Source organism: Rhinoderma darwinii, chromosome 1 (genome assembly GCF_050947455.1).
Source record: "Rhinoderma darwinii isolate aRhiDar2 chromosome 1, aRhiDar2.hap1, whole genome shotgun sequence".
In the NCBI taxonomy this organism is placed as follows: domain Eukaryota; kingdom Metazoa; phylum Chordata; class Amphibia; order Anura; family Rhinodermatidae; genus Rhinoderma; species Rhinoderma darwinii.
This window is the reverse complement of record NC_134687.1, coordinates 204,389,613-204,415,775: the sequence shown is the minus strand read 5'-3', so window position 1 is coordinate 204,415,775 and position 26,163 is coordinate 204,389,613. Positions and strand designations below refer to the sequence as shown.

Genomic DNA, 26,163 nt, shown 5'->3' with positions numbered 1-26,163 from the left:
CGGCGATGCAAAAACAAGTCATTTTTTTCTAAAAGGGTTTTTATTGTGCAAACGTAGGAAAACATATAAAACCTCTACATATTTGGTATCCCCGTAATCGTGCCGACCCATAGAATAAAGTAAACATGTTATTTACGCTGCATAGTAAACGGCGTAAATTTATAACGTGAAAATTAATGCTGGAATAGCTGCTTATTTTCAATTCTCTCCTAAAATAAAGTTAATAAAAGTTAATCAATATGTTATAAGCATCTAAAAATGGTACAATTACAAAATACAACTCGTCCCGGAAAAAACAAGCCCTTATACGGCTATGTAGACGGAATAAAAAAAGAGTTACGACTCTTGGAATGCAACCGTGAAAAAACAGAAAATAATCCTTGGTCATTAACGTGCAAAATGGCCCGGTCATTAAGGGGTTAAACAAAAATTATTTGTTTTTGCATCTCCGCTTTTCAGGAGCCGTAACTTTTTATTTTGTATATCAATGTCGCCATATGAGCACTTATTTTTTGCGGGGTGAGATGTCGTTTTCATTGGTATCATTTTGGGGTACATGGGACTTATTGATTAACTTTTATTTCATTTTTTGGTGGGGGAATAGAAAAAAAAAGAATTTGTGTTTTTTTTGTACCGCGTTCACCCAGCGGTTTAATTAATGAGTTGACTTTATTACTCTGGTCTTTACAATCGCGGAGATTCCATATATATGTGTGTGTTTTGTGTTTTTTTGCACTTCTAGTAAATAAAACCACTTTTTATGTGAAAAAAGTGGTTTTATTTAAATATTTACTATAATCTTTTTTTTATTTTTTTATTTAACTTTTTTCATTTATTTTTTTTATTAGTCCCACTAGGGGACTTTAACATGCGATCTTCTGATCGCTTATATAATGCTTAGGTATACTTAGTGTATCAAAGCATTATTACCGGTCAGTGTAATACTCTGGCATGGCCTAAATAGGCATACAGCCAGGGCAGACATGGGGGCCTTTCTTAGGCCCCCGGCTGCCATGGCAACCTGTCGGCATTTGGCAATTCATTTGCGGGCCGCCGATCGGTGACAGAGGGAGCTCCCTCCCTCTGTCAAACAACTTAAATTTGACCGCGGCTATTTAGGGCTCCCGCGGCGATTGTGCGGGCAAAGCTTCTGTGCCCGCAAGATCTCCTTCACGTACATGCACGGCGGGATGCGCTAATGGCTTAATTTTATGCCATGCATGTACGTGATTCTGCGCCAATGGGTTAAATACAACAAATCAGTGTGTTTCGTGCAAATTACTTTTTAGTAAAAATAATTTTTACTAATTTGAGAAACAGCTGCTTTGTATCCTGTATCTTGCGCTGGTACAGGATACAAAGCAGCTGTATCTCAAAAAGTAAAAATAATTTTTAATAAAAACTAATTAGAATGTTACACCAAGCACACTGATACACATTTTTATTTAAAAAACGCGTTTTCCAAGTTGTATTTAGCCTTTAACCCCTTCATGTCAAAGGCAAACACATTGACAGATAAAAGTTCTACATTATGAGGATACCAAAACAACCCCCTAAATCTCAGCATATTGGACACCTGTGACTATGACTAAAGTTGAGTAGGTTATTGAAGCAAAATAAAATCAAATGTAATTTTACAAGCTTTGAGCTCAGTAACGTTTTAATTTCCCAGGTGTTGGTTTGTGATGTGGGTTGTAAGATGCATTCCCCTTCCCCTTCCCACAAAATCATCTTGCTCTTACAACTTACTCATACAGATGTGTCCACCCTTCCCTTTGCTTGAATTTGATTAAGGACTCCTATTTCTCATTAAACAAATTCAATACAATATTGTGACATGCTAGTAAAACCCTTGACAGGCTGCAATTCACATCACAACCATTGGGTGGCCACACATAGACACATATAGCATAGACATCTCGTGACAGAGTATCGCTATGTCATGTTCATTTTCAAACCTAGTCATCTCGTGCCACACATCTCAGGATATGTTGAGATATTAGGAAAGGTAAGGATGGACATCTTTTTATTCATGTACTACTCATGCAAACTTTGGCTGTATCTTCACATGCAATATCTAAATAGAACCTCATATGCATGTGCCTATATAATTATAACACCTATTACATACATGCTAGCCACTTCATTTGTGCCTGCTTTGTCACCAAAGCCAGACTCACAAGATTTAGAAAACATATCATTCCTGAGTGCCTCCTTGGGTTAAAGGATACTTTTGGCAGACAGACACTATCTTTCCTTGGAATTTTCTCCCACAAGGCACCAGTAAAAACAAATCTACTTGCCTAAGGCTCTATTCACATCTGCGTAGTAGCTTCCATTCATAACAGAGGGCACAACACAAAGTTGGATGGGTTGTATGACAGAACCAAACAACGCCGACAGACCCCATTGTCTTATAATGGAGTCTGTGTTTTTGATGGCAAGAATAGCGCTGCATGCTGAACAGTGGGAGTTTGACCGCAGTGACCCCCACCGATCACGAGACCAAGCGCCCCCAAGCCCTTATGTTAGTGGAGCGGTTCTGCACATTCCCGACAAAAGCTCCAGCCGAACGCTGTACCCATGCACAGTAAATGTAGTGTTTGCCAAGCATGCTCAATACCGCTCCATTCGTATAGGGGACTTGGGAACACTCATTCTCGTGTTTGGTGGGGATCCCAGCGGTCGAAATGTTCTTAGTGGGGAAACTACTTTAACTGCTGACAGCAGTGTGAACAGGGGCGTAACTAGGAAAGACTGGGCCCCATAGAAAACTTTTGACTGCACCCCCCCCTCGGTGTCACACAACCCCCCTTGTAGATAGTGCCTTTTTTAAAGCCCCCCCTGTAGATAACTCCATACAGCCCCCCTGTAGATAACGCCATACAGCCCTCTGTAGATAACGCCATACAGCCCCCTCTGTAGATAACGCCATACAGCCCCCTCTGTAGATAACGCCATACAGACCTCCCTGTAGAGAACGCCATACAGCCCCCCTGTAGAGAACGCCATACAGCCCCCTGTAGATAACGCCATACAGCCCCCTCTGTAGATAACGCCATACAGACCTCCCTGTAGATAACGCCATACAGACCTCCCTGTAGATAACGCCATACAGACCCCCCTGTAGAGAACGCCATACAGCCCCCCCTGTAGAGAACGCCATACAGCCCCCTGTAGAGAACGCCATACAGCCCCCCCTGTAGAGAACGCCATAAAGCCCCCTGTAGAGAACGCCATACAGCCCCCTGTAGAGAACGCCATACAGCCCCCTCTGTAGATAACGCCATACAGCCCCCTGTAGATAACGCTATACAGCCCCCCTGTAGGTAACGCCATACAGAACCCCCTGTAGGTAACGCTATACAGCCCCCCTGTAGGTAACGCCATACAGCTCCCCCTGTAGGTAACGCCATACAGCCCCCCCTGTAGGTAACGCTATACAGCCCCCCTGTAGGTAACGCAATACAGCCCCCCCTGTAGGTAACGCTATACAGCCCCCCTGTAGGTAACGCTATACAGCCCCCCTGTTGGTAACGCTATACAGCCCCCCTGTAGGTAACGTCATATAGAACCCCCCTGTAGGTATTGCTATACAACCCCCTCTGTAGGTAACGCTATACAGCCCCCCCTGTAGGTAACGCTATACAGCCCCCCTGTAGGTAACGCAATACAGCCCCCCCTGTAGGTAACGCTATACAGCCCCCCCTGTAGGTAACGCTATACAGCCCCCCTGTAGGTAACGCTATACAGCCCCCCTGTAGGTAACGTCATATAGAACCCCCCTGTAGGTATTGCTATACAACCCCCTCTGTAGGTAACGCTATACAGCCCCCCCTGTAGGTAACGCTATACAGCCCCCCTGTAGGTAACGCCATACAGCCCCCCCTGTAGGTAACGCTATACAGCCCCTCCTGTATGTAACGCCATACAGTCCCCCTGTAGGTAACGCCATACAGCCCCCCTGTAGGTAACGCCATACAGCTCCCCCTGTAGGTAACGCTATACAGCCCCCCCTGTAGGTAACGCTATACAGCCCCCCCTGTAGGTAACGCTATACAGCCCCCCCTGTAGGTAACGCTATTCAGCCCCCCCTGTAGGTAACGCCGTACAGAACCCTCCTGTAGGTAACGCCATACAGCCCCCCCTGTAGGTAATGCCATACAGCCCCCCCTGTAGGTAACGCCATACAGCCCCCCTTGTAGGTAACGCCATACAGCTCCCCCTGTAGGTAACGCCATACAGCCCCTCCTGTATGTAACGCCATACAGTCCCCCTGTAGGTAACGCCATACAGCTCCCCCTGTAGGTAACGCTATACAGCCCCCCCTGTAGGTAACGCTATACAGCCCCCCCTGTAGGTAACGCTATACAGCCCCCCCTGTAGGTAACGCCGTACAGCCACAACCCCCCAAAAAAATCAGACCTATAGTTTGTCCTACAAAAGACATGTATCCCCTAGCCAAAGGATAGGGGATACATGTGTGATCGCTAGCAGCGATAAGGAGAAAAGGGGACCGAAAGTCCCCCGAAGTTCTCCATGACTAACCTCTGACTTCCGGCGTCTGCGCAGTTCAATAAAAATGAAAGGAGCGCTCGTCACGCATGCGCACAAGCGCGACCGGCGCTCCATTCATTTCTACAGAGCTGCCGACACAGACCCCGGAAGTCCGAAGTTTGTGATGGAGAAATTCAGGGGACTTTCGGTCCCCTGTTCTCCTTATAGCTGCCAGCGATCACACATGTATCCCCTATCCACAGGATAGGGGATACATGTCTTTTGTAGGAACAACCCCTTTAATGGCAGAGCGGGCAGATACCTCCCTGCTCTGCCGTAGTGTTAAGTGGCGTCGCGCTGTAGTAGCCATAGCGGCAGCTAGCGGAGCCTCCGGCCATCGTGGGGGCCTGTGCCGGCGGGCGACACAGGCCCCCTCATGCCGCGGGCCCCGTAGCAGCCGCTACGGCTGCTACAGCGGTAGTTACGCCACTGAGTGTGAACATAGCCTAATACTCCCCGCCCAAAGTGTTGAAGCAGTGGTGGCATGTCAACAATCCTGCTTACGAGCATTTTCTAGTATAGAAGGAGACCACACCTGTTGCTAAGCACCTCAGCACACAGAGGGACTAATGTAATAATAAAATGAATAATTACAATACAGTGTATTCGGAAAGTTTTCAGACCCTTTAAATTTTTTCACATTTTGTTATGTTGAGGTCTTGTGCTAAAATAAAAACAAATTCAAGTGTTTCCCCATCTTTCTGCACTCAATACCTCACAATGACAAAGTTAAAACAGAATGTTAGTAATCTTTGCTAATTTATTGAGAAGTAAAAACTAAAATGTTTAATTGACATAAGTATTCAGACCCTTTACTAGTACTTAGTTGAAGCACCTTTGGCAGCGGTAACAGCCTCCAGTCTTCTTGGTTATGATTCCACAAGGTTTGCACACCTGGATTTGGGGACTTTTTGCCATTCTTTTCTGCAGATCCTTTCATGCTCTTTCAGGTTAGATGGGGACCGTCAGTGGACAGCCATCTGCAGGTCTCTCCAGAGATGTTCGATTGGCTTCAAGTCAGGGCTCTGGCTGGGCCACTCAAGGACATTCACAGAGTTGTCCCTAAGCCACTCCTGTGTTGTCTTGGCTGTGTGCTTAGGGTCATCGTCTTGTTGGAAGGTGAACATTGGGCCCAGTGTGTGGTCCAGAGCATTTTGGATCAGGTTTTCATTAATAATATCTCTGTACTTTTCTCCATTCATCTTTCCCTCAACCCTGACCAGTCTCTCTGTCCCAACCGCTGGCTATGCTGCCACCACCATGCTTCAAATTAGGAATGGTATTTGGCAGGTGATGAGAAGTGCCTGGTTACCTCCTGATATGACGCTAAGAATTTAGGTAAAAAAATTCAATCTTGGTTTCATCAGACCACAGAATCTTCTTTCTCACAGTCTGGGAGTACTTTAAGTGCTTTTTTTGCAAACTCCAGGTGGGCTTTCATGTGTATTTTACTGAGGAGAGGCTTCTTTTTGGCCACTCTGCTATAAAGCCCAGATTGGTGGAGTGCTGAAGTGATGGCTGACCTTGTGGAAGTTTCTCCCATCTACACACAAAATTTTTGAATTTCAGCCAGAGTGACTATTGGGTTCTTGGTCACCTCTCTTACCAAGGCCCTTTTCCCCAGATTACTTAGTTTGGTGGGGCGGCCAGCTCTAGGAAGAGTCCTGGTTGCTCCAAATTTCTTCCCTTTAAGAATTATGGAACTTTCAGTGCATCAGAATTATTTTTTTTGTACCCTTTTCCAGATCAGTGTCTCCACACAATCCTGCCTCTGAGCTCTATACGCAGTTTTTTTTTCCTCCGCAGGCTTGCTTTTTGCTCTGATATGCATTGTCAGCTGTGAGACCTTATATAGACAGGGGAGTGTCGTTCCAAATCATGTCCAATCAAATGAATTTACCACAGTTGGACTCCAATCAAGGTGTAGAAACATTTCAAAGATAATCAAGACAAATGGGAGGCCCCAGATTTAAATTTCAAGTGTCATAGCAAAGGGTCTGAACACTTATGTCCATGTAAAATTAGAGTTTTTAATTTTTAATAAATTTGCAAAAATGTCTAAAATTATGTTTTCACTTATGGGATATTAAGTGCGGAATGATGGGGAAATACCTGAATTTTTATTTTAGTTTCGCACAAGGCCTCAACATAACAAAATGTGAAAAAAAAAGTGAAAGGGTCTGAAGACTTTCCGAATGCACTGTAGGTATAACCATTTCTTTTCATTAGGTGTGAATTTATGACTGTAAAGAGTATAATTTTTATGGCAATAAGATGTCTATTGGGTTGAATGCATCTCCAGTAACAAGGCACCATTTACCAGTTATTATCTAACTATTCACATGACTTGAGCTCATTGACTGTAATGCATGTTATATTTACCTTGTTTATCCTCATTACAAATGGCCTGAGACATAAAGGGCACACTAGGAACCAAGGTGCGCCAAGTATGACTGTATTAAAAATACAGTATATTAAAGTCAGTCATCTCACATCAACATTGCATGAACAAAACACCTATTTACCGTAATGCAAGAAGACAAGCAGACAAAGTGGAGGACATTCAAACCAGATGATTTTATTAACTCATAATAATGGGAAAGTCATGATGAAAATACAAATTCATACGAACTCTTATACAATAATAATAGTGAATCTCAGCTAAACACTGCGCTAAGAAGTTCATCTGGTCTATGTTTCTCATGAGATAAGGCAGGAACCAAAGTCTCCCAAGTCTTAATTACACTAACATATTTCTCATTCGTGTGCTATCCGTTTTTTCAATAAATTTTATTTTTTCAGACCCATACATGTCAATAGTGGCTATTCACATATTTTTTATTTTTTCAACAGAGCGTGTGTATCCCTTTTAATTATACAAAAAATATATATATATATATATATATTAATTTGCTGAAACCGGACAACCTCTACAATATCATTTTCAAATTCTCTGTTTTAAAATGTAGTAAAAATTAATTCATTATATTCGTGCAAATAGCTGATACAACCTCACTAATACTTACTGTTTGTTATTTTATATGTTTGGAGACAATTGCTGAATAATTTTAGAAGTAGGAAAGCCCGTTTATAAAGTAAAGTTTTGGCAGAATATAATGTATTCAGTAAGCTCTTAAACTCCACTTGGTTTGATTGCAAGCAGCAAGAATTCTATCAGTTAACGGTATGAACGCGAAAGCAATCAGGGGATTTGTGGCTCTATACCAGAAAATAGAGCTCCCATTTCGATTAAGATATATATTATAGAACCTTGGACATACAATTTCTTAAAGGGCTTTTCTGGGAGTTAAAAAAGTTAGCCTGAGAGTAGAAGATGTCATAAAATAAAAGATGAACCAATACTACTCCTGTTAAATTCCCAGCCACTCCAGTGCTGACACACATTGATGACATCACTCACATCCACGTGACCGATGCGGCTAATAACTGGCCTCAGTGGTCAAGAGCTGAACATGCAAGTATTAACGCTTAGGTTAGTGACCAAACCCAAGTTACCTTTCCTTTAATCTCAACATATTCGGAGATATGTGACACAAGAAGACAAGATTTAAAACAAACAAAAAAAAAACAGTATTTTGTGATACTCTGTCACGAGATTTCTTTGCTATATGTGTCTCTGCGTGGCCATCCAGTGGTTGTGATGTGAATTGCAACCTGTCAAGGATTTTGCTAGAATGTTGCGATAATGTATTGAATTAGTTTCATGCAAAATTGGAGTCCTTAATCAAATTCAAGCAAAGGTGAGGGTGGATACATCTGTATCATATGATCAAGATCTGAGTCTGACTTCACTTTTTTTTATGAATGCTACAGAGACTTTCTCTACCTATGGTCATCAATGATTTAACATCATTAGAAGCTCCTAAAATTCCCCACAATGCAATTATACCTATATAAAGCGTGCTGGATCATGACGGCAATACCAGTAAAATGACCTCAACATTATCAATCAATGTCAAATATCATCAATATACTATATTTAAAAAAGGAATGAAAATACATCCTCCAAATCAAATGTACTCAATGGCAATGCAGCTTTGAATCCATTCCAAGACATTACATTAAGAAACCCCGTCAATATTACTTCATAGAAAACGACTGCAGCATCATGTTGCTAATACATTTTTCATGATTGCTAGTTATGCAAAGAGAAGGAAATTGCTAGGAAAACGTATATTATAAAGCCAGAAGACACAGGGAATTTTAATGTGAGGGTGAGTTTACACATAGCGTTTATAGGAAAAACACTGCATTTTTTGCAGAGTTTTTCCTGCCATTTTTTCCAATGTTTTTTTGTTTTGTTTTTTTCTAAACGCTGCAGCCAGATATCTGCTGAAAGCCAATAGGGAAATATAAAAAGCAACAGAAACAATGCCTTTTGTATGTGGTATTTTTCTTCACTTTTGGTGCGTTGTTTGGGTATATTTCAAAACGCAGCATGCTCTAGGTATGGCCGACTTTTTTCAGCCGTTTTCCCATAGGCTTTTCTTTAGGACTGAAAAATGCCTGAAAAAAATGCATCTTACAAACGTTCTGCATTAAAAACACCACCCATAAAATGCTTTTCTGCATTTTTAACAAGCCAAGAAAGCCTAAATCTGCTGTTTCAAGTGTAAATTTTTTTTTATAGATGTAACTATATGTCAAGTGAACTGGGTTTCCCACCACATACATTTATGGTATATCAATAGCATTAGTGGGGGGCTCCTTTACATAATAGTTTAGATTTCTAGTATCTAGTTATGCAGTGTGCTATTAGTCAAACCAGTACCTCAAAGCATTTGTAGTATTAAAAAAATTAGCTGAAGTAAACATAGAAGGGGGCCCGCTTCAGCCATGGTGAAAACCCAAAATAAGGGCCCAATACTTACACACATGTACAGATACATAAACATGCCCAGATGTACATACGACAGGTATATGGAATGTGCTGCCGCAGATTTTTTTAGAAGCCAAGTACCTCCATAAAAAGTAGTAACTATCCATAGCATCCAATAACCGTGCCAGCCAGTCCTCCAAAACTGTGGCAGTCAGTCATAATGCCCAATGATAGTGCCAGCTAGCCAAGCCCCAGTGCCCTATAAGAGTGACAACCAGCTACAGTGACAACTAAATACACCACACATAATAAAACACTTACCTCCTCCACAGGGACCCTCCATAGAGAGAGCCTTCAGCATGCATTTCAGGGCACAGTGGATAGACTCAATGCATTATAACCTTGCCGGGGATGCTGTTAACACTGTTAATATTGATATGTATATATATATATATATATATACATATATATATATATATATATATATATATATATACACTACCGTTCAAAAGTTTGGGGTCACCCAGACAATTATGTGTTTTCCATGAAAACTCACACTTATGTTTATCAAAGGAGTTGCAAAATGACTAGAAAATATAGTCAAGACATTGACAAGGTTAGAAATAATGATTTTTATTTGAAATAATAATTTTCTCCTTCAAACTTTGCTTTCGTCAAAGAATGCTCCATTTGCAGCAATTACAGCATTGCAGACCTTTGGCATTCTAGCTGTTAATTTGCTGAGGTAATCGAGAGAAATTTCACCCCATGCTTCCAGAAGCCCCTCCCACAAGTTGGATTGGCTTGATGGGCACTTCTTGCGTACCATACGGTCAAGCTGCTCCCACAACAGCTCTATGGGGTTGAGATCTGGTGACTGCGCTGGCCACTCCATTACAGATAGAATACCAGCTGCCTGCTTCTTCCCTAAATAGCTCTTGCACAATTTGGAGGTGTGCTTTGGGTCATTGTCCTGTTGTAGGATGAAATTGGCTCCCATCAAGCGCTGTCCACAGGGTATGGCATGGCGTTGCAAAATGGAGTGATAGCCTTCCTTATTCAAAATCCCTTTTACCTTGTACAAATCTCCCACTTTACCAGCACCAAAGCAACCCCAGACCATCACATTACCTCCACCATGCTTGACAGATGGCGTCAGGCACTCTTCCAGCACCTTTTCAGTTGTTCTGCGTCTCACAAATGTTCTTCTGTGTGATCCAAACACCTCAAACTTCGATTCGTCTGTCCATAACACTATTTTCCAATCTTCCTCTGTCCAATGCCTGTGTGCTTTTGCCCATATTAATCTTTTCCTTTTATTAGCCAGTCTCAGATATAGCTTTTTCTTTGTCACTCTGCCCTGAAGGCCAGCATCCCGGAGTCGCCTCTTCACTGTAGACGTTGACACTGGCGTTTTGCGGGTACTATTTAATGAAGCTGCCAGTTGAGGACCTGTGAGGCGTCTATTTCTCAAACTAGAGACTCTAATGTACTTGTCTTGTTGCTCAGTTGTGCAGCGGGGCCTCCCACTTCTCCTTCTACTCTGGTTAGAGCCTGTGTGTGCTGTCCTCTGAAGGGAGTAGTACACACCGTTGCAGGAAATATTCAGTTTCTTGCCAATTTCTCGCATGGAATAGCCTTTATTTCTAAGAACAAGAATAGACTGTCGAGTTTCACATGAAAGCTCTCTTTTTCTAGCCATTTTGAGAGTTTAATCGAACCCACAAATGTAATGCTCCAGATTTTCAACTAGCTCAAAAGAAGGTCAGTTTTATAGCTCCTCTAAACAGCAAAACGGTTTACAGCGGTGCTAACATAATTGCACAAGGGTTTTCAAGTGTTTTCTAATCATCCATTAGCCTTCTAACACCGATAGCAAACACAATGTACCATTACAACACTGAAGTGATGGTTGCTGGAAATGGGCCTCTATACACCTATGTAGATATTGCATTAAAAAAACAGACATTTGCAGCTAGAATAGTCATTTAGCACATTAACAATGTATAGAGTGTATTTCTGATTAATTTAATGTTATCTTCATTGAAAAAAACTGTGCTTTTCTTTAAAAAATAAGGAAATTTCTAAGTGACCCTAAACTTTTGAACGGTAGTGTATATATACTACATTTACTAGATTATAGGTCCCAGTCTCCATGAAAAATGGGCACTATCAATAAAGGGAAGCTTCAATTTCTATCGATTCTTAAGGGTCATATAAAGGAATTGCATAAACAGTAATTAGCAAAAATATTATTAAAAATGAATAGATTTATCTGCTCAATCCAACATTTACTCAGAATACAACGGGTGAAAAAATATGCTGATAATTTGCTGATTCGCTCAATCATGTGAATTACCAATATATCATAATGATTTTCCCTATGTATCCTAGGGGTGGTGGAGTTTATTTGCAAATTGACAAAACTTGTAATGGGTATAAAAATTCTCTCATCTCATGTTATTATAAGAAATGCTCCCTTCACGAGCAAGATAATTCTGAAAATAGCCGCCAGGGCTGCAGGGAATTTACGTCACAAGAAGGCAGGCTGTGTTTAGTCAACAGATTATGATGGTTACAAACATAAATTAGGGAGATCCTACCATGTTATAGAGATACACATTATCTGAAATTGTGGGCTCTGGAAACTGCTGCTCTGACCTCATCCACTCTGCACAGCGGAATATAATAAAAGAAGGTCTAAAGGACTTTATATTAAAGGGGTTCTAAACTGAAATAACTTTATAGGGCTCTTCACATTGATGTAAGGGTCTGATTTATTAGTGTAGTCTGCTATGCTATCCTTTCCTGAAAAATACAAAAACGAAAAGCAGAAACCTGATAGGTCAATTGAATCCGCTATGGTCCGTCACCCAACCGATCCGTCGTAGCTCTGGTTAATGTAAGCCATGTAGCTAGTATGGACAGAGCCTCATGTAGGACTTCTATTGTGCATTATTTTAAATTTCTCACATTGCAGGCAACAATGTAGTCAATATATGTCCTTCAGGTTGCCATGGTAAGTCCAGGGACAAAGCTTTATCTCTATGCTGCTTTATATGTTTCTGTAATTTATGTTTACGAGAAAAATATGTGCTTAATAAAAAATAATATTTAAGATAATGTAATTACATATTATTTAGTATAGACTAGAAGAGATATTGTACTTACATGTGTACATACTATATATGTACATAGTTTTAAAGAGCACATTTAAAGTAGTTATCACTGAAAGAATTGTCCAATTAAAATATCCCTTTTATTAATTCCTTTTTTTTAAAACGATATGGTCGGATCACCAACACTTGACGGTCTAGCAAGAAAACACGCCTAGTTATGATCAGGAGGACGACAGTAATGCGAGGTCTAGGGGCATTTCATAGTCACTCACCCACTCCATGTGGTAGTCCACTTGGATCCCCAGATAACTTCATGGATCACTCCTGGTCAGAGGATTAAATCACAGTAATTTTCCCGAGAGGTGCTATATAGCATTGAGATAGAAGTAAATTTCCCTAGATGCTGCCCCTAGCCTGTGCCTCATAGAGCACCTGCCCCAAAATGGGTGATGTTAAAAATCTTTTCCTGAAACGAATCCTGGGTTGCCTTACTGTGCAATACCCATTCAAAATAGAAACCAATTTTTTTTTATATATTTTTTTTTAATTTCACAAATGAGAAACTATAAATGTACCTGTCTGAATGAGGATATTTATGAAAGAGGGAAGGAATTGGCAGAAAAAAAGAGACAGATGGATTTAAATCTAAGGAAAGTAGATTTGTGAGGTGAATTAAAGAGATTATGTGAAAATTAGCTGGAGTATTTACTGCCACTACACATTCATCAGATTATGGAATCTACGCTATTGCTTCTGGCAAAATGACTGATCCGGTGCACAAAAGAGACAAACGGAAACCAGGGGCACCGGCTCCGTCACCAATGAAATCAATGGTGATGGAGACGGAAACCTCTGGTTTTCGTCGGTATCAGTTTGTGTCTGCTCAGGGTCCCGTTCTGACGTAAACCTCAGACGGAACGTCAGAACAGGACCCCAACGCAGATGTGAACAGAGCCTAAATACCAGAAGCTGCCAGACATTACTAGCTGCAAAAATACAATGCAGGAAATGGTCCATATGGTCCAGGGCAATTACAGGACTGAGCTGGTCTCAGACAGGCTTCATGTTTCTATGGCTACAATGGAAAGTAAGGGTGCGTTGGAATTCATTCATGTACTGCAAGTGTTTCTGAAAATAGGTCAGACTGTCCGTAGCCTAGATTCCAAGAGAGCTGCTGGTTTGCAAACAGACAGCATTATTTTGTAACTGTATGAGTCTGACATGCCGTTATGTACTGTATCATTCACACATGTACATATTAAAATAAATACAATTCTGAATTACTGAAAAATACATTGTTCTGTATTGTGATTCTACACTACACACGTCATCATTTACAGGACGTATACACCCTTTAGTTTTTACAGTTGTAATTATACATGTCATGGGGCGGTGTGAGAAAAAATACAATAAATCATCATTCCATAGTATTTTACTGCAAGTGTGTAAAATAACGAAAGCAGCAGTGCACAGATTAAATAGGATCAGGTCACGAGGATACAGCTTTATTTTTTAATGAGGCTTTTAGGCCCATGACTCATGAGAGCCTGCTCCTCCCTGCTGTGCATAACAGTAAGTGCAATGACAGAACTCTTTCCACCGGTGCCATCATATGCATTTTGTCCGTCAAAAGGTCCAGGCTTACAATGTACAGCAATAGCTTTGTAAGTAAATTTTAACTTGTATTCCATAGGCAAATCCTGTTCAAGGTCTATCTCATCCACATTAAGGCCCCATGCACACGAACGTGCTTTTGCGGGCACAATTCCCCCGAAAATCCACGGGATAATTGCAGCCCCATTCATTTCTATGGGGCCATGCACACGACCGTAGTTTTTACGGTCCATGCATGGCCCGGGAGCCCGCACCGCAGAAAGAACGGACATGTCTTATTACGGCCGTCTTCTGCGGTCCGGGCTCATTGAAAATAAAGGCCGCTATTTTCGGGTGGCTTGTGGCTGACAGTCCGCTGCCGGCCGACCCGAAAATCACGGCCGTGCACATGGCTACGGTCGTGTGCATGAGGCCTAAGATGGCCAAAGACGGAAAGATGTGGCAATAATATGGGGACGTACATAAAAAAAGATGTGTTTTTCTCAGTGTTAGTAAATTAAATGCTACAAATGTAAAGATTTCCTCTAGCTACGGTGAGAAATGATGAAGCACTAACGATAAGTGTTCCAACTAATGGAGGCGATTTCAATTAGAACCAATTGTTCTTAGGAACATACATACAACAATTATCAGGCCCGTTCTATTAAGATGCAGGTACCTGTTGTGAAGAGCTGCTGACTAGCTGTGAGAGATCATGTGATTAATTTAGGCTAGGTTCAAACGGGTTGAATTCGCGAATGTGCAATTTGATGCCCTGCAGATCCGCACGAGGATTAGCCCCAATCAATGGGACTAATCCGTGAGTGGAAATCTGCAGGATTTTTCGTACATGCTACTTATTTTCGTGTGAACGGGACCTTAATCCCCCCCTATATGGCACTTTGGGGGGCTTTCAGTTCATTCACTTTTATAGCTCTATTATAGGAACACTAAACCTATAAATAAATGATAAAACTAAACAGAAGATAAACTAGCCCTCACAAACAGTCTTGTAGAAATGCTGCAGAGAACACAGTTGGGGTGGGGCTTAGCAAAGGGTGGGGATTAACTATATGTGTGTAGTACTGCAGACAGTGCTGCAGCCAGTTGTCTTACAGCCAGACACAGGATTGTGAGGACGAGGGGAAAATGGCTGATGTCCTGATTACTGATTACAGCTTGCAGAATATCACCTACAGGAGTGGTTCCTAAACTTTGAGGCCAGGACCCACTCTTGGACGAGACTTTTGTTTGGGACCCCCCACTACCGTACTTAGCCCCATTTCGTCTGATGTATGTCAACATCATTCGTAGTTAGATGCCGGTATTTAGCTCCATTCGAAAAATAAGTCCCTGCAACATTGAAAGCAACGATGATTGTGCGGGTGGGGGATGGGGCGGGCTCAGAGGTGTAGCTAGGGGTTTAGCACAGAAGGGGGAAACACAGCTGAGTGGACTCCATCCCAGTGGGCCCCCCACGCAGTATAATGACCCCTTAGTGGCCTCCACACATTATAATGCCCTTATAGCTGACCCCACACATGATAATGCCCCTATAGCTGGCCCCACATAGTATAATGCCCCTATAGTGCCTCCCCACACAGTATAATGCCCCCATAGCTGCCCTCACACAGTATGACCCCCTTAGTGCCCCCACACAGTATAATGACCCCCTTAGTGCCCCCACACAGTATAATGACCCCCTTAGTGTCCCCACACAGTATAATGCCCCTATAGCTGAACCCACACAGTATAATGACCCCTTAGTGCCCCCCACAGTATAATGCCCCCACAGCTGCCCCCACACAGGATAATGCACCTATAGCTGCCCCCACACAGTATAATGCCGCTATTGCTGCCCCACACAGTTAAATGCCCTATAGCTGACCCCAAACAGTATAAGGCCTTATGCACATGACAGGGCTTCCCGTTTCAAAAAACGGCCGTCACACGGCCGCAGTAGGAACAATAGACCCCAAATGGGGCTATTCACACGGCCGATTTTTTTGGGACATGTCCTATTTTCGGCCGTTCTCCCGGACGCCCGGCTCCCATAGAAATCTAAGGAGCCGGGTAATACACGGCCATCACTTGAATGTGCTCAAAGTGATGGCTGTGTATTCCGTCGGTCACGTGAGGAGGAGGGTATTTTTCTGCTCATTGTAGGAGCGGAATCCCCAATCCCCGGCCACAGCTTCGGCAACGCTGTGGCTGGGGATTGGGGATTGCGCTTCTGGAGAAGTCCCTGACTTTACTGTGTCCATATATGGACACAGTGACATCAGGAACTTCTGAAGTGGAATCCCCACCGCTGTGGCCGGGGATTCCGATCCAGGAGAAGTCCATGCCTTCACTGTCCATATATGGACACAGTGACGTCAGGGACTTCTGAAGCAGAATCCCCATCGATGTGGCCGGGGATTCCGATCCAGGAGAAGTCCCTCACTTCACTGTCCATATATCGAGAGTGAAGTGAGGGACTTCTCCTGCAGCCGTGCCCTACAGGAAGGTAGGGGGGGGGGGTTACTATGTAGAAGGGGGCTGTGTAGCACTACCTACAGGGGGGCTGTGTGGCATTACCTACAGGGGGGCTGTGTGGCATTGCTTACAAGGGGGCTGTTTGGCATTACCTACAGGGGGGCTGTGTGGCATTGCTTACAGGGGGGCTGTGTGGCCTTACCTACAGGGGGGCTGTGTGGCACTACCTACAGGGGGGCTGTGTGGCATTACCTACAGGGGGGCTGTGTGGCATTGCTTACAGGGGGCTGTGTGGCATTACCTACAGGGGGCTGTGTGGCACTACCTACAAGGGGGTCTGTGTGGCACTACCTACAAGGGGGTCTGTGTGGCACTACCTACAAGGGGGTCTGTGTGGCACTACCTACAAGGAGGTCTGAGTGGCAATACCTACAAGGGGGGCCTTGTGGCATTGCTTACAGGGGGCTGTGTGGCATTACCTACAAGGGGGTCTGTGTGGCACTACCTACAAGGGGGTCTGTGTGGCATTACCTACAAGGGGGGCTGTGGCAGTATCTACAGAGGGCAGTGTGTGGCATTATCTACAGAGGGAAGTGTGTGGCAAAAAAATGTACAAATGAAATTCATCCGATTTTATAACGGATAGGGAAAAAAACGGATACAAAATGGGTCAAAATCGGTCGTTAAAAACGGAAACACGGCCCGGAATAGAACAGATGCAAAACGGCCCAAAACAGCCGTTTTTATCGGCCGACACTCGGACCATGTCATGTGAATTGAGCCTAATGCTCATATAGCTGCCCCCACACAGGATAAGACTCCTATTGCTGCCCCCAAACAGTATAATGCCGCTATTTCTGCCCCACACAGTTTAATGCCCTATAGCTGACTCCACACAGTATAATGCTCCAATAGCTGCCCCCACACAGGATAAGGCTACTATAGCTGCCCCCACACAGTATAATGCTCCTATAGCTGCCCGCTCCCAGGATAAGGCCCCTATAGCTGCCCTCTAACAGTATAATGCTCCTTTAGCTGCCCTTCCCATAGTATAATGCCCCGCATAGCTGCCTTCACACAGTATATCCCCATAACCGCCACCATAGCTACCCTCCACACAGTATAAAGTTCCCCATAGCTGCCACCTCACAGTATAGTGCCGACAGCTGCCCCCACGCTTTATAATGCCCCCATAGCTGCTTCCACATGGCCCCAATAGTTCCTAATAAAAATAACAAAATACCTACTCACCTATGCCCATTCCCACAACGGTTGGAGATCCTTCTGGTCCTCCAGTCTGTGGAGTGTGTCGCTCAGCGCAGTCAGGCGTGATTACTTCACTACATCGCGCCTGTTTGCACCAAGCCACTCGTGGCATAGTGAAAGCTGGAGCAAGGAGTCGTCAGCATTGAATTAAACTGTATCTTGAAACCGGGACATCTGTGAGTGGCTCGCGACCCGCCGGAGGTCTTCACACGATCCCCCAGGGGGTCGCGTTCCACAGTTTGGGAAGCACTGATCTACAGTATAATCCAATAAACTTTAGTTGCGCCTGTTATACTTGAATACCTAACACTCCATTCAAGGGGCTAGTAAAGAAAAAAATAAGATGAGGTGGCTGGTCTATATGTTTAGACTAATTGGTCCAGTGATCCCTGAAAATGTTTTATCGCCACTGTAGATAAATTCTAGAGAAACTCTGAGTGCTATAACGGTTACCTGCAGTTGACACATTAGCTACTAGCTATTATACAAAAAAAAACAACAGAATCTGCTTCTCTTTATAAAAAGGAAGCCTCATCCAGAAACAGGATACGTACAGAAAAGAGGAATCCCTGATTTTGCTGATTCATGCCAACAAACCGCACGATTCCTGGACAGGATGGCCTGAAACTTGATACATTCCCTCATTTTTATTAATTATGGCCATTAAAGCCAATATCCTTTCCAGTTACTATGGGGCAGGGTAGATTACTTGAATTGGGTGATTTGTCAGAAGAGTGAGCACACAACCGAAATCGCCTTTGAGCAATAATTAGTCTACACTGTGTGCATAATTATTAGGCAAGTGAGTATTTTGACCATATCATCATTTTTATGCATATTCTCTAACTCCAAGCTGTATACACTTGACTGCTTATTGGATGAAGCATATCAGGTGATGCGTAATTGTGTAATGAGGGAGGGTGTGGCCTACGGAGATCAAGACCCTATATCAAGGTGTGCAGAATTATTAGGCAGCTTGAATTTCCTCTGGCAAAATGGGCCAAAAAAGAGATTTAACTGATTCTGAAAAGTAAAAATTTTTTATAAGTCTTTCACACGGATGCAGCACTCTTGATATTGCTAAGATATTTTTGGCATGATCGCAGAACCATCAAACGTTTTGAACCATCAGACGTTTTGTTGCAAATCGCCACCAGGGTCGAAAGAAACATGTTGAGAAAAAAAATAAAGCAAGTTAACTGCCAAAGATTTGATAAGAATCAAACGTGAAGCGACCAGGAAGCTATTATCCTCCAGTACTGTCATATTCAATAACTGCAACCTCCCTGGAGTGCCCAGAAGTACAAGGTGTTCATTACTCAGAGACATGGCCAAGATAAGGAAGCCTGAAACCCGACCACCACTCAACAAGACACATAAGTTGAAACGTCAAGACTGGGCCAAGACATATCTGAAGACAGATTTTTCAAAGGTTTTATGGACTGATGAGATGAGAGTGACTCTTGATGGACCAGATGGATGGGCCTGTGGCTGGATCAGTAACGGGCACAGAGCTCCACTTCGACTCAGAGGCCAGCAAGGTGGAGGTCCAGTACTGCTATGGGCTGGTATTATTAAAGATGAGCTAGTTAGACCTTTTCATGTTGACGATGGAATAAAAGTCAACTCCCAAACCTACCGCCAGTTTTTAGAAGACACTTTCATCAAGCAGTTGTACAGGAAAAAGTCTACATCTTTCAAGAAAACCGTGATTTTTATGAAGGACAATGCTCCTTTTCATGGCTAGCCACTAAAGGCCTTAAAGATGAAAGAATAATGACATTGCCCCCTTCCACACCTGACCTAAACCCTATCGAGAAATTGTGGACCTTTCTTAAATTGCAGATTTACGGTGAAAGAAAACAGTACACCTCTCTGAACAGTGGCTGCTGCACAAAAAGTTGATCCCCGACAGATTAAGAAACTGGCAGACTATGGATGGAAGGCTTAGGACTGTTATTGAATAGAAGGGTGGCTATATTGGTCACTGATATGTCAGAAATGTTTTTTTTTGTAAGTTTTGAGTTGTATTTTTTATTGTTCTCACTTTAACAGATGAAAATAAACAAGTGGGATAGGAAAATTTTCTTTTATCATTTAGTTACATAATATTTCTGAACACTAATAGTTGCCCAATAATTAAGCACACAGAAATTCTTCTAAGAGAGCCAAAACCTCACTTTTACTTTCTTAAATATTCAGGTTTGAGGTTTATTAACATTTTGGATTGACCGACAGCACTGTAGTTGTTTAATAATAAAATGAATCCTCAAAAATACAACTTGACTAATAATTGTTCACACAGTGTATAGGGAACATTTTGAAAGATTACATTATTTTCTGCAATCACAAGTGAGATTGTGGGTTCTCCATAGACAAATGAGCACAGGCATTTTTTGTAAAAATTTGTGCTACTAATAAATCGCTTGTTAAGTTTAGATCTGACTGTCTAGGAAAATGAGTATGCAGAAATATAAATTTGCATTTTAAAAAGATCATCAGAAAGTTACATTTAAATCAGGATATTAGAAAAAGCTAATTTCTAGAAAGAATTGTTTTTTTTTTCATATTTAGTATCACTAGAAAAAATAAAATTCGGAAATATTAATGTTTTCACTCTAGTCACTAGCATAAACAATAGCTGTCAATTCCTGTTTTCTGCAGCTCACTTTACAGCCAGGGCAGGGCCTTAGGGAAGTTGCGCAAGCTCTTATGTCTGTAGAACAATACTGTAAGGAGACTTTGACTTTCTTACCCCCAAGGCACCAAGGCACACAATGAATCTAAGCAGGTATGTAAATACTTGAAGGTACTTGTTAACTAAATTTTAGGCTCAGGTTCCTTTAAATTGATGCCAATTGATCCCAATTTCCAAGGACTGTCTTGAGTGTTAGAATTCACTATTCCTAGAATTGGACAATTTATTCATTACAAACTAATATATACCATACAGTTCATCTTGATCTGTATTTAAAACATGTAAAATATAAAATACAACCAAATTCAGTAAGCAAGTAATTTGGGGGAGGGGGTGGAAGCAGGAGCAGGGAGTGGAATGGCTCACTGTGTCTCTATTAGTTTTACAGATGAGAGTTCGCTCTTAGAAATTGTTGAAAGCTCTTCCAGAGCTGCAAACAATAGAATCAGCATAGCATGGCAAATGTCATAGCTGTGACTACCATGCAGGTCTATACAACCATCAGAGCTCTACAATTTACTGCTCTGGTTTCCCTCCCGTAATGAAATATTATAGGAAATAATGCAGGTCACTTCTTCCAGTTGACCCCTGTGCAAACAGAAGCTGGTGCTCCACTGTTTGACAGGATAGTGATTTTAGAATGATCCACCTAGACCAGAATAGAAAACCGTGGAAAGGGAAAGATCTAGAGTAAAAATACAGCATGATCTCAAAGGGTAATGTAACACTGAAGGCATAGCTCTAGAATAATGCCGGAAGGGGTCGTAGCTTATCAAAACATGGCCAGGAGATGTCCTGTATTGGAAAATCTCAGCGTTGCCTCTTGGGAACCGTTCTTGAAATACATGGAACTATGAAAAAAAATGGAAGAGAACTGATTTTCTATGTTTCTTGCTTTAGCTTAGCCTCCTTACATGTGACATTGCCCCATCAGACCCCCGGGCTATGCCTCTGAGTAAGGAAAGATCTCCACGGCGACACAGGGTCACCTGCAACTTGCGATTACCGCAATCTCAATGTGGTCCTATGAGGAGAAAAGTCATGTGACAATCGAAAGAATTTAGACATGGCTAGTAACTTTTTGCGATAATGTTGTGATTTTACTGTAACTCACAGTCGTCCCTATGTCACCGTTGAGCCCTAGTCTAAAGCTAGAGATATTGAATTACCATGATACGATGGTATTAGATATTTTATATTTTAGAGTATTTTGCAATATTTTGGCCTCACTCACTAACTTTCAGGAAACCTTCCTGGTCAATACTATAAAGTGTGTGAAACTGAGAAGCTATGGCCCAGTCACCAATTTGCCTGCAAAAGTGATCTATACAGATTGTTTCTGCAGGTAAGATTATGTGGGTGGGGGACATTATGACTTTGTTCTCAACTGCTCCATGGCTTCCGTTCCTGTACAATGAAGTCGGTAAGGGTTCCATTGAGGTTTCCATTGTCTTGATGGCAAAAAATAGCGCTGCCAAAAGTGACGGAAACCCAAATGGAACCCCTGATAGAACGTTATAACTCATATCTGAACATAACCTAAAGATGGGGACGCTGTGGCTGGTATGGGGTACACGAGGTTTAATTCATCATTTTGGAATGTTGTTTTTTTTTAAATTCCCTTTAAAACCATGCTAGAAATGACAATATATCCACATATAATGTCAAATAGAGGAAAAGATAGACCGGCACTGATCTAGCTCTTGGGAGTACCATATGTTGCAGCACCATGAACAGTCCCCGATAGGTGGTGCTCAGTGGTATATAGAAGAAGATACTTAAAATGCACTGGAGAAGAAGAAAGTTCCACGGCACTCACCATTCATTCAGTTAAAAATTTCCCTTTTTATTAGGTAGAAAAAGGCAGTATGGATGTGGAGCACAAGCCTACGGACGTTTCGCGTGTACCCTTGTAGGCCTTGACAAATATCCACGTATAATTATTGCAATATCTACCTCGATATTGTTATTTTTCTAGTTCAAGATCACCTTTGTTGTCGACCTGATGAACTTTCTGTGTCTTAAAAATGAACTTTGTGTTTAACACTGCAAACTAAAATGTCCATAGTCAAGTGTCCTTCACACCAATGTCAAATAAACAGACACACAAAAAATACTTGTCATTTATTTGGAAAAGAAGCATAGAGTTGTGATATGTTGATAGGTTAGCCATGGAGATAATATGGTTGCATCTACAGTACATTTCAAACACAAAATATACCTGGACCTTTGGTTATAATATAACCTACTGTATATATGTAAACCGATCTATATTATTATTATTATTACATTACAATTTATACAGTTATTGCTCACCCACAACTGCGTCTCTAACTAGCTCACCGTAGACCACAGGAACATAATCGGCCAGACTGCATCTTGGCCTGGGGCCTGAACTTACTCACTATTACCAGCTGGAGAGTGGGCATTTTTAATTGAATAGGCAACCAATATTACAGTTGAGAAAGGCTAAAGTTTTCTTTTTTTCATTTAAGGATTTTTTTTTTATCTTAAAGTATACTTCCAGCACTGAGACATATGAGAACACAGCAGTCTAGTAAAGGGTTTATATGAAATTAGAGAAAAAAAGGTTTTTTATTTTTTTCAGACACAGCGCCACTCTTGTTAATGGGATGTACATGGTATTGCAACTCTGCCCAATTCAAATAAATGGGGCTGAGTTGCAACACCTGATACAGCCTACAGACAAGAGTGGCGCAGTTTCTGAAAATAACTACGACATTTTTGTGTAATCTCATACTTGCCACTTTAAGATGACAAAACCAAAGACCTGTCCCTCCCTGTAAACTCATTGATAGCACTCACACTTTCTTATACCTTTCCATCAGTGATAGCAAGCTTAACAAAAATGACGATTACAAAAGCATATGCTCATCATTTCATTGTTCACAAAATGATTGCTAGAGAACGGATAGTCCCATCTACAAAAAAATGATGTGCCTTCATCGTCAACAAAAGGCAACAAAGGGAATGGTTCTTCAAGGAACAGCTCACCCTAGTGTGCATACCCATAAAGCCTCCTTATTCTTAAAACAGCATGCGGACCATATTTATTGTTTGTGCCTGCTGCAGAATGCTAGTACCGGTAGAGAAACAAGAGCACCATCACCCATTAGATTTTGACAGCTGTCAATTCCTCTGGGAGCTCTATAGATTAGTATTCCAATGGGGGGGAAGGGAAGCAGTGAAGGCTAGTCACGAAATTTGGCTGCCTAGATAAAATAGCAGAACAAAAACCTACAATTTTAGCTTGGAACTGGCATGAGCATAATGAATGGCTCCTATATCAGCGGATGGGGTAGTTCATTAGCACTGCAGAGCCATAGAATGAAATGATCAAACTGACAACAAGCATATTGGCCAAATCCTACCTCCTTATATCCTAAAACAGCATCGTACCTGCCCCTATAGCAAGAATGCCGGAAATATTTTATATAGAATACCATCAAGCTGATGAGCACACCTATGATGATGATGATGCTGGCATTAAAAATCAAAGTATAGTACGTCGTATCAAGCAAACAAATGTACCAGGAAGATGCCAGAGGCAAGATGGTGATGACCTGCGCAATAAACGCAGAACTCGTATTTGCATAAAGACACGTAGGAAAAGAATCGGTACAATAAGGACTCATTTTAGAAAATATACCGGCAGCAAAACAGCATTAAGCATTATTTACTATAAAGTCACTTATAGGTATCAGCAGAACTTTGCGCTGTGCTATACGAATAGCTGGTGATGAACCGAGAGGGTATTTATGCTGCACTGTTGGCACAGAGCTAAGAAAAGACAACCTGTCACTATGCTGCAGCCACTACAGTCTCCCGATTAACCCCGTGTATGCTGGAGTGAGGCCTGCAGCATCCGCACAGCGTCGTGTCACATTCACCAAAGGTTAGGAGCATCACTCAGCAGTAACTACCAGCGGCTATATTGTTATAAGGCTCTGGCCTGGCGGGCTGTGCCATCCTATGCATTGGCAGTGGGATGAAAAGCGTCCTTTATTTTATTGGCTCATGTCACCTTCTCCTTTTTTTTTTTTTACCAGTCCTGTACGAGGCATCGCCGGTAGTCAGTGGGTAAATACAGAATGGATTGCAGATGATGCTGAAGCAATGCAGCAAAGCTAAACGAAGCATTGGTGAAGCCATAATATTATATTTATGACTTGTGCTACAATAACAATGTAGCCAAAATAACTCCTCTATTTAGAAAGCAGTCAGGATAGAAGATTATTGTGATATGTTGTCCTGTATTCCACATGGATATCACTGCTGCAGGATTTACAAGAACAGCAATCCCGTCTGGATACTGTAATGGGAATCTAGCCATATATTTTATGTCTGATGATGTAAACAGTGACGTGTCAGTAATATCATCTTCATCTTACAATGATGGAGCAGGCGCTGATAGATATTGGTAAAGCCTGTCTATTAGGCCATTTTTAAGAGAAGAAAAAAACTGGGGGGTGGTTTGTAGCAGAAACAGCAATTACTGGCAAATTGCACCAATGCGTACAGGCACCAGCTGGCTCAGCTCTTACTGTGTGCGTGTATATATATATATATATATATATATATATATATATATATTAGATAGATAGATAGATAGATAGATAGATAGATAGATAGATAGATAGATAGATAGATAGATAGATAGATAGATAGATAGATAGGCCGCACATCCATCTAGATACACAGAACAACAGGATGACAGGCAATGTCAGTGATCATCTCCATCTATATATATAACATTTTGTTTTAAGGAGCACGTACCCATCACCCCACCCAGCAGGCAGTGCCCATCATCAATGAGGGTTACTCACCATTCCGTGCCTGCAATGCCAGGATCCAGATGCAGAGGTTGCGCTCTTCTATGTATCGTTCTTACACCACATTCCAGACGCCAATTGCGGGGGGATGGGAGCAGAATGACCAGGTGACTTCAGGGTCCCCCACGATGGGGCTGGGACATAGACAGAGAATGATGACGAGAGCTGTGGGACTAGAGAGGAAGGCGCTGGTATAGTAGTGCTGGGCAGGCGTGCTGCTGAATCACCTTCCCTTACTGCCCGGACAGCATTGTGCGGCGTGATGCTGCTGCCTGTACCATTGTGGAAGCTACCAGAGGAGACAGGCAGAGGGGTTTAGGGAAGGGAGTAGCTATGGCAACTGAAAGGAGCACACATGACGTCACATGCATAGAGGTCTCAGGGGGTGAGGTGGGTGGGTGAGCAGAGGGAGGGAAGAAGAGCGTGTAATCTGCAGTCACAGCATACATGACAAACAAGCAGGAACCAACACTGACGGGAGCATCCCATGCCTTGCCCTAAACCAGTGTCTACGGTGACCATCACCTTCCTTATATAGTGTGTATGTGCTCCTATACTGTGTGATAGCCCATATACTGCCTGGCTCCTACACATAAACTGGACACTTACTGTATGTACATATGTATGACTTGTACTCCTATACTGTATGATCATACACTTACTGTATGTACACATGTATGACTGGCACTTCTATACCGTATGATCCTACACTTACTGTATGTACACATGTATGGCTTGTAATCCTATACTGTATGATCA

At 42.2% G+C, this 26,163-nt stretch overlaps 1 protein-coding gene across 9 annotated transcripts in view; it reads right to left on the bottom strand.

Annotated features, from left to right (window-relative positions):
* MAPK10 (mitogen-activated protein kinase 10) overlaps nt 1-25,728 on the bottom strand; it is a 239,964-nt gene extending 214,236 nt beyond the window's left edge. For 5 of the 9 annotated variants that reach the window (XM_075860994.1, XM_075860961.1, XM_075860986.1 and 2 more), the window contains exon 1: nt 25,399-25,725. Coding sequence is in view for 5 of the 9 variants with exons in the window: in XM_075860942.1 (XP_075717057.1) it covers nt 25,399-25,401 (3 nt within the window). In the remaining 4 variants the exon portion in view is untranslated. Of the gene's footprint in view, nt 1-25,398 lie in introns of all 9 variants that reach the window. The other 4 variants (XM_075860977.1, XM_075860953.1, XM_075860970.1 and 1 more) reach the window with 4 other exon arrangements.
* Between the last annotated feature and the right edge of the window lie 435 nt (nt 25,729-26,163).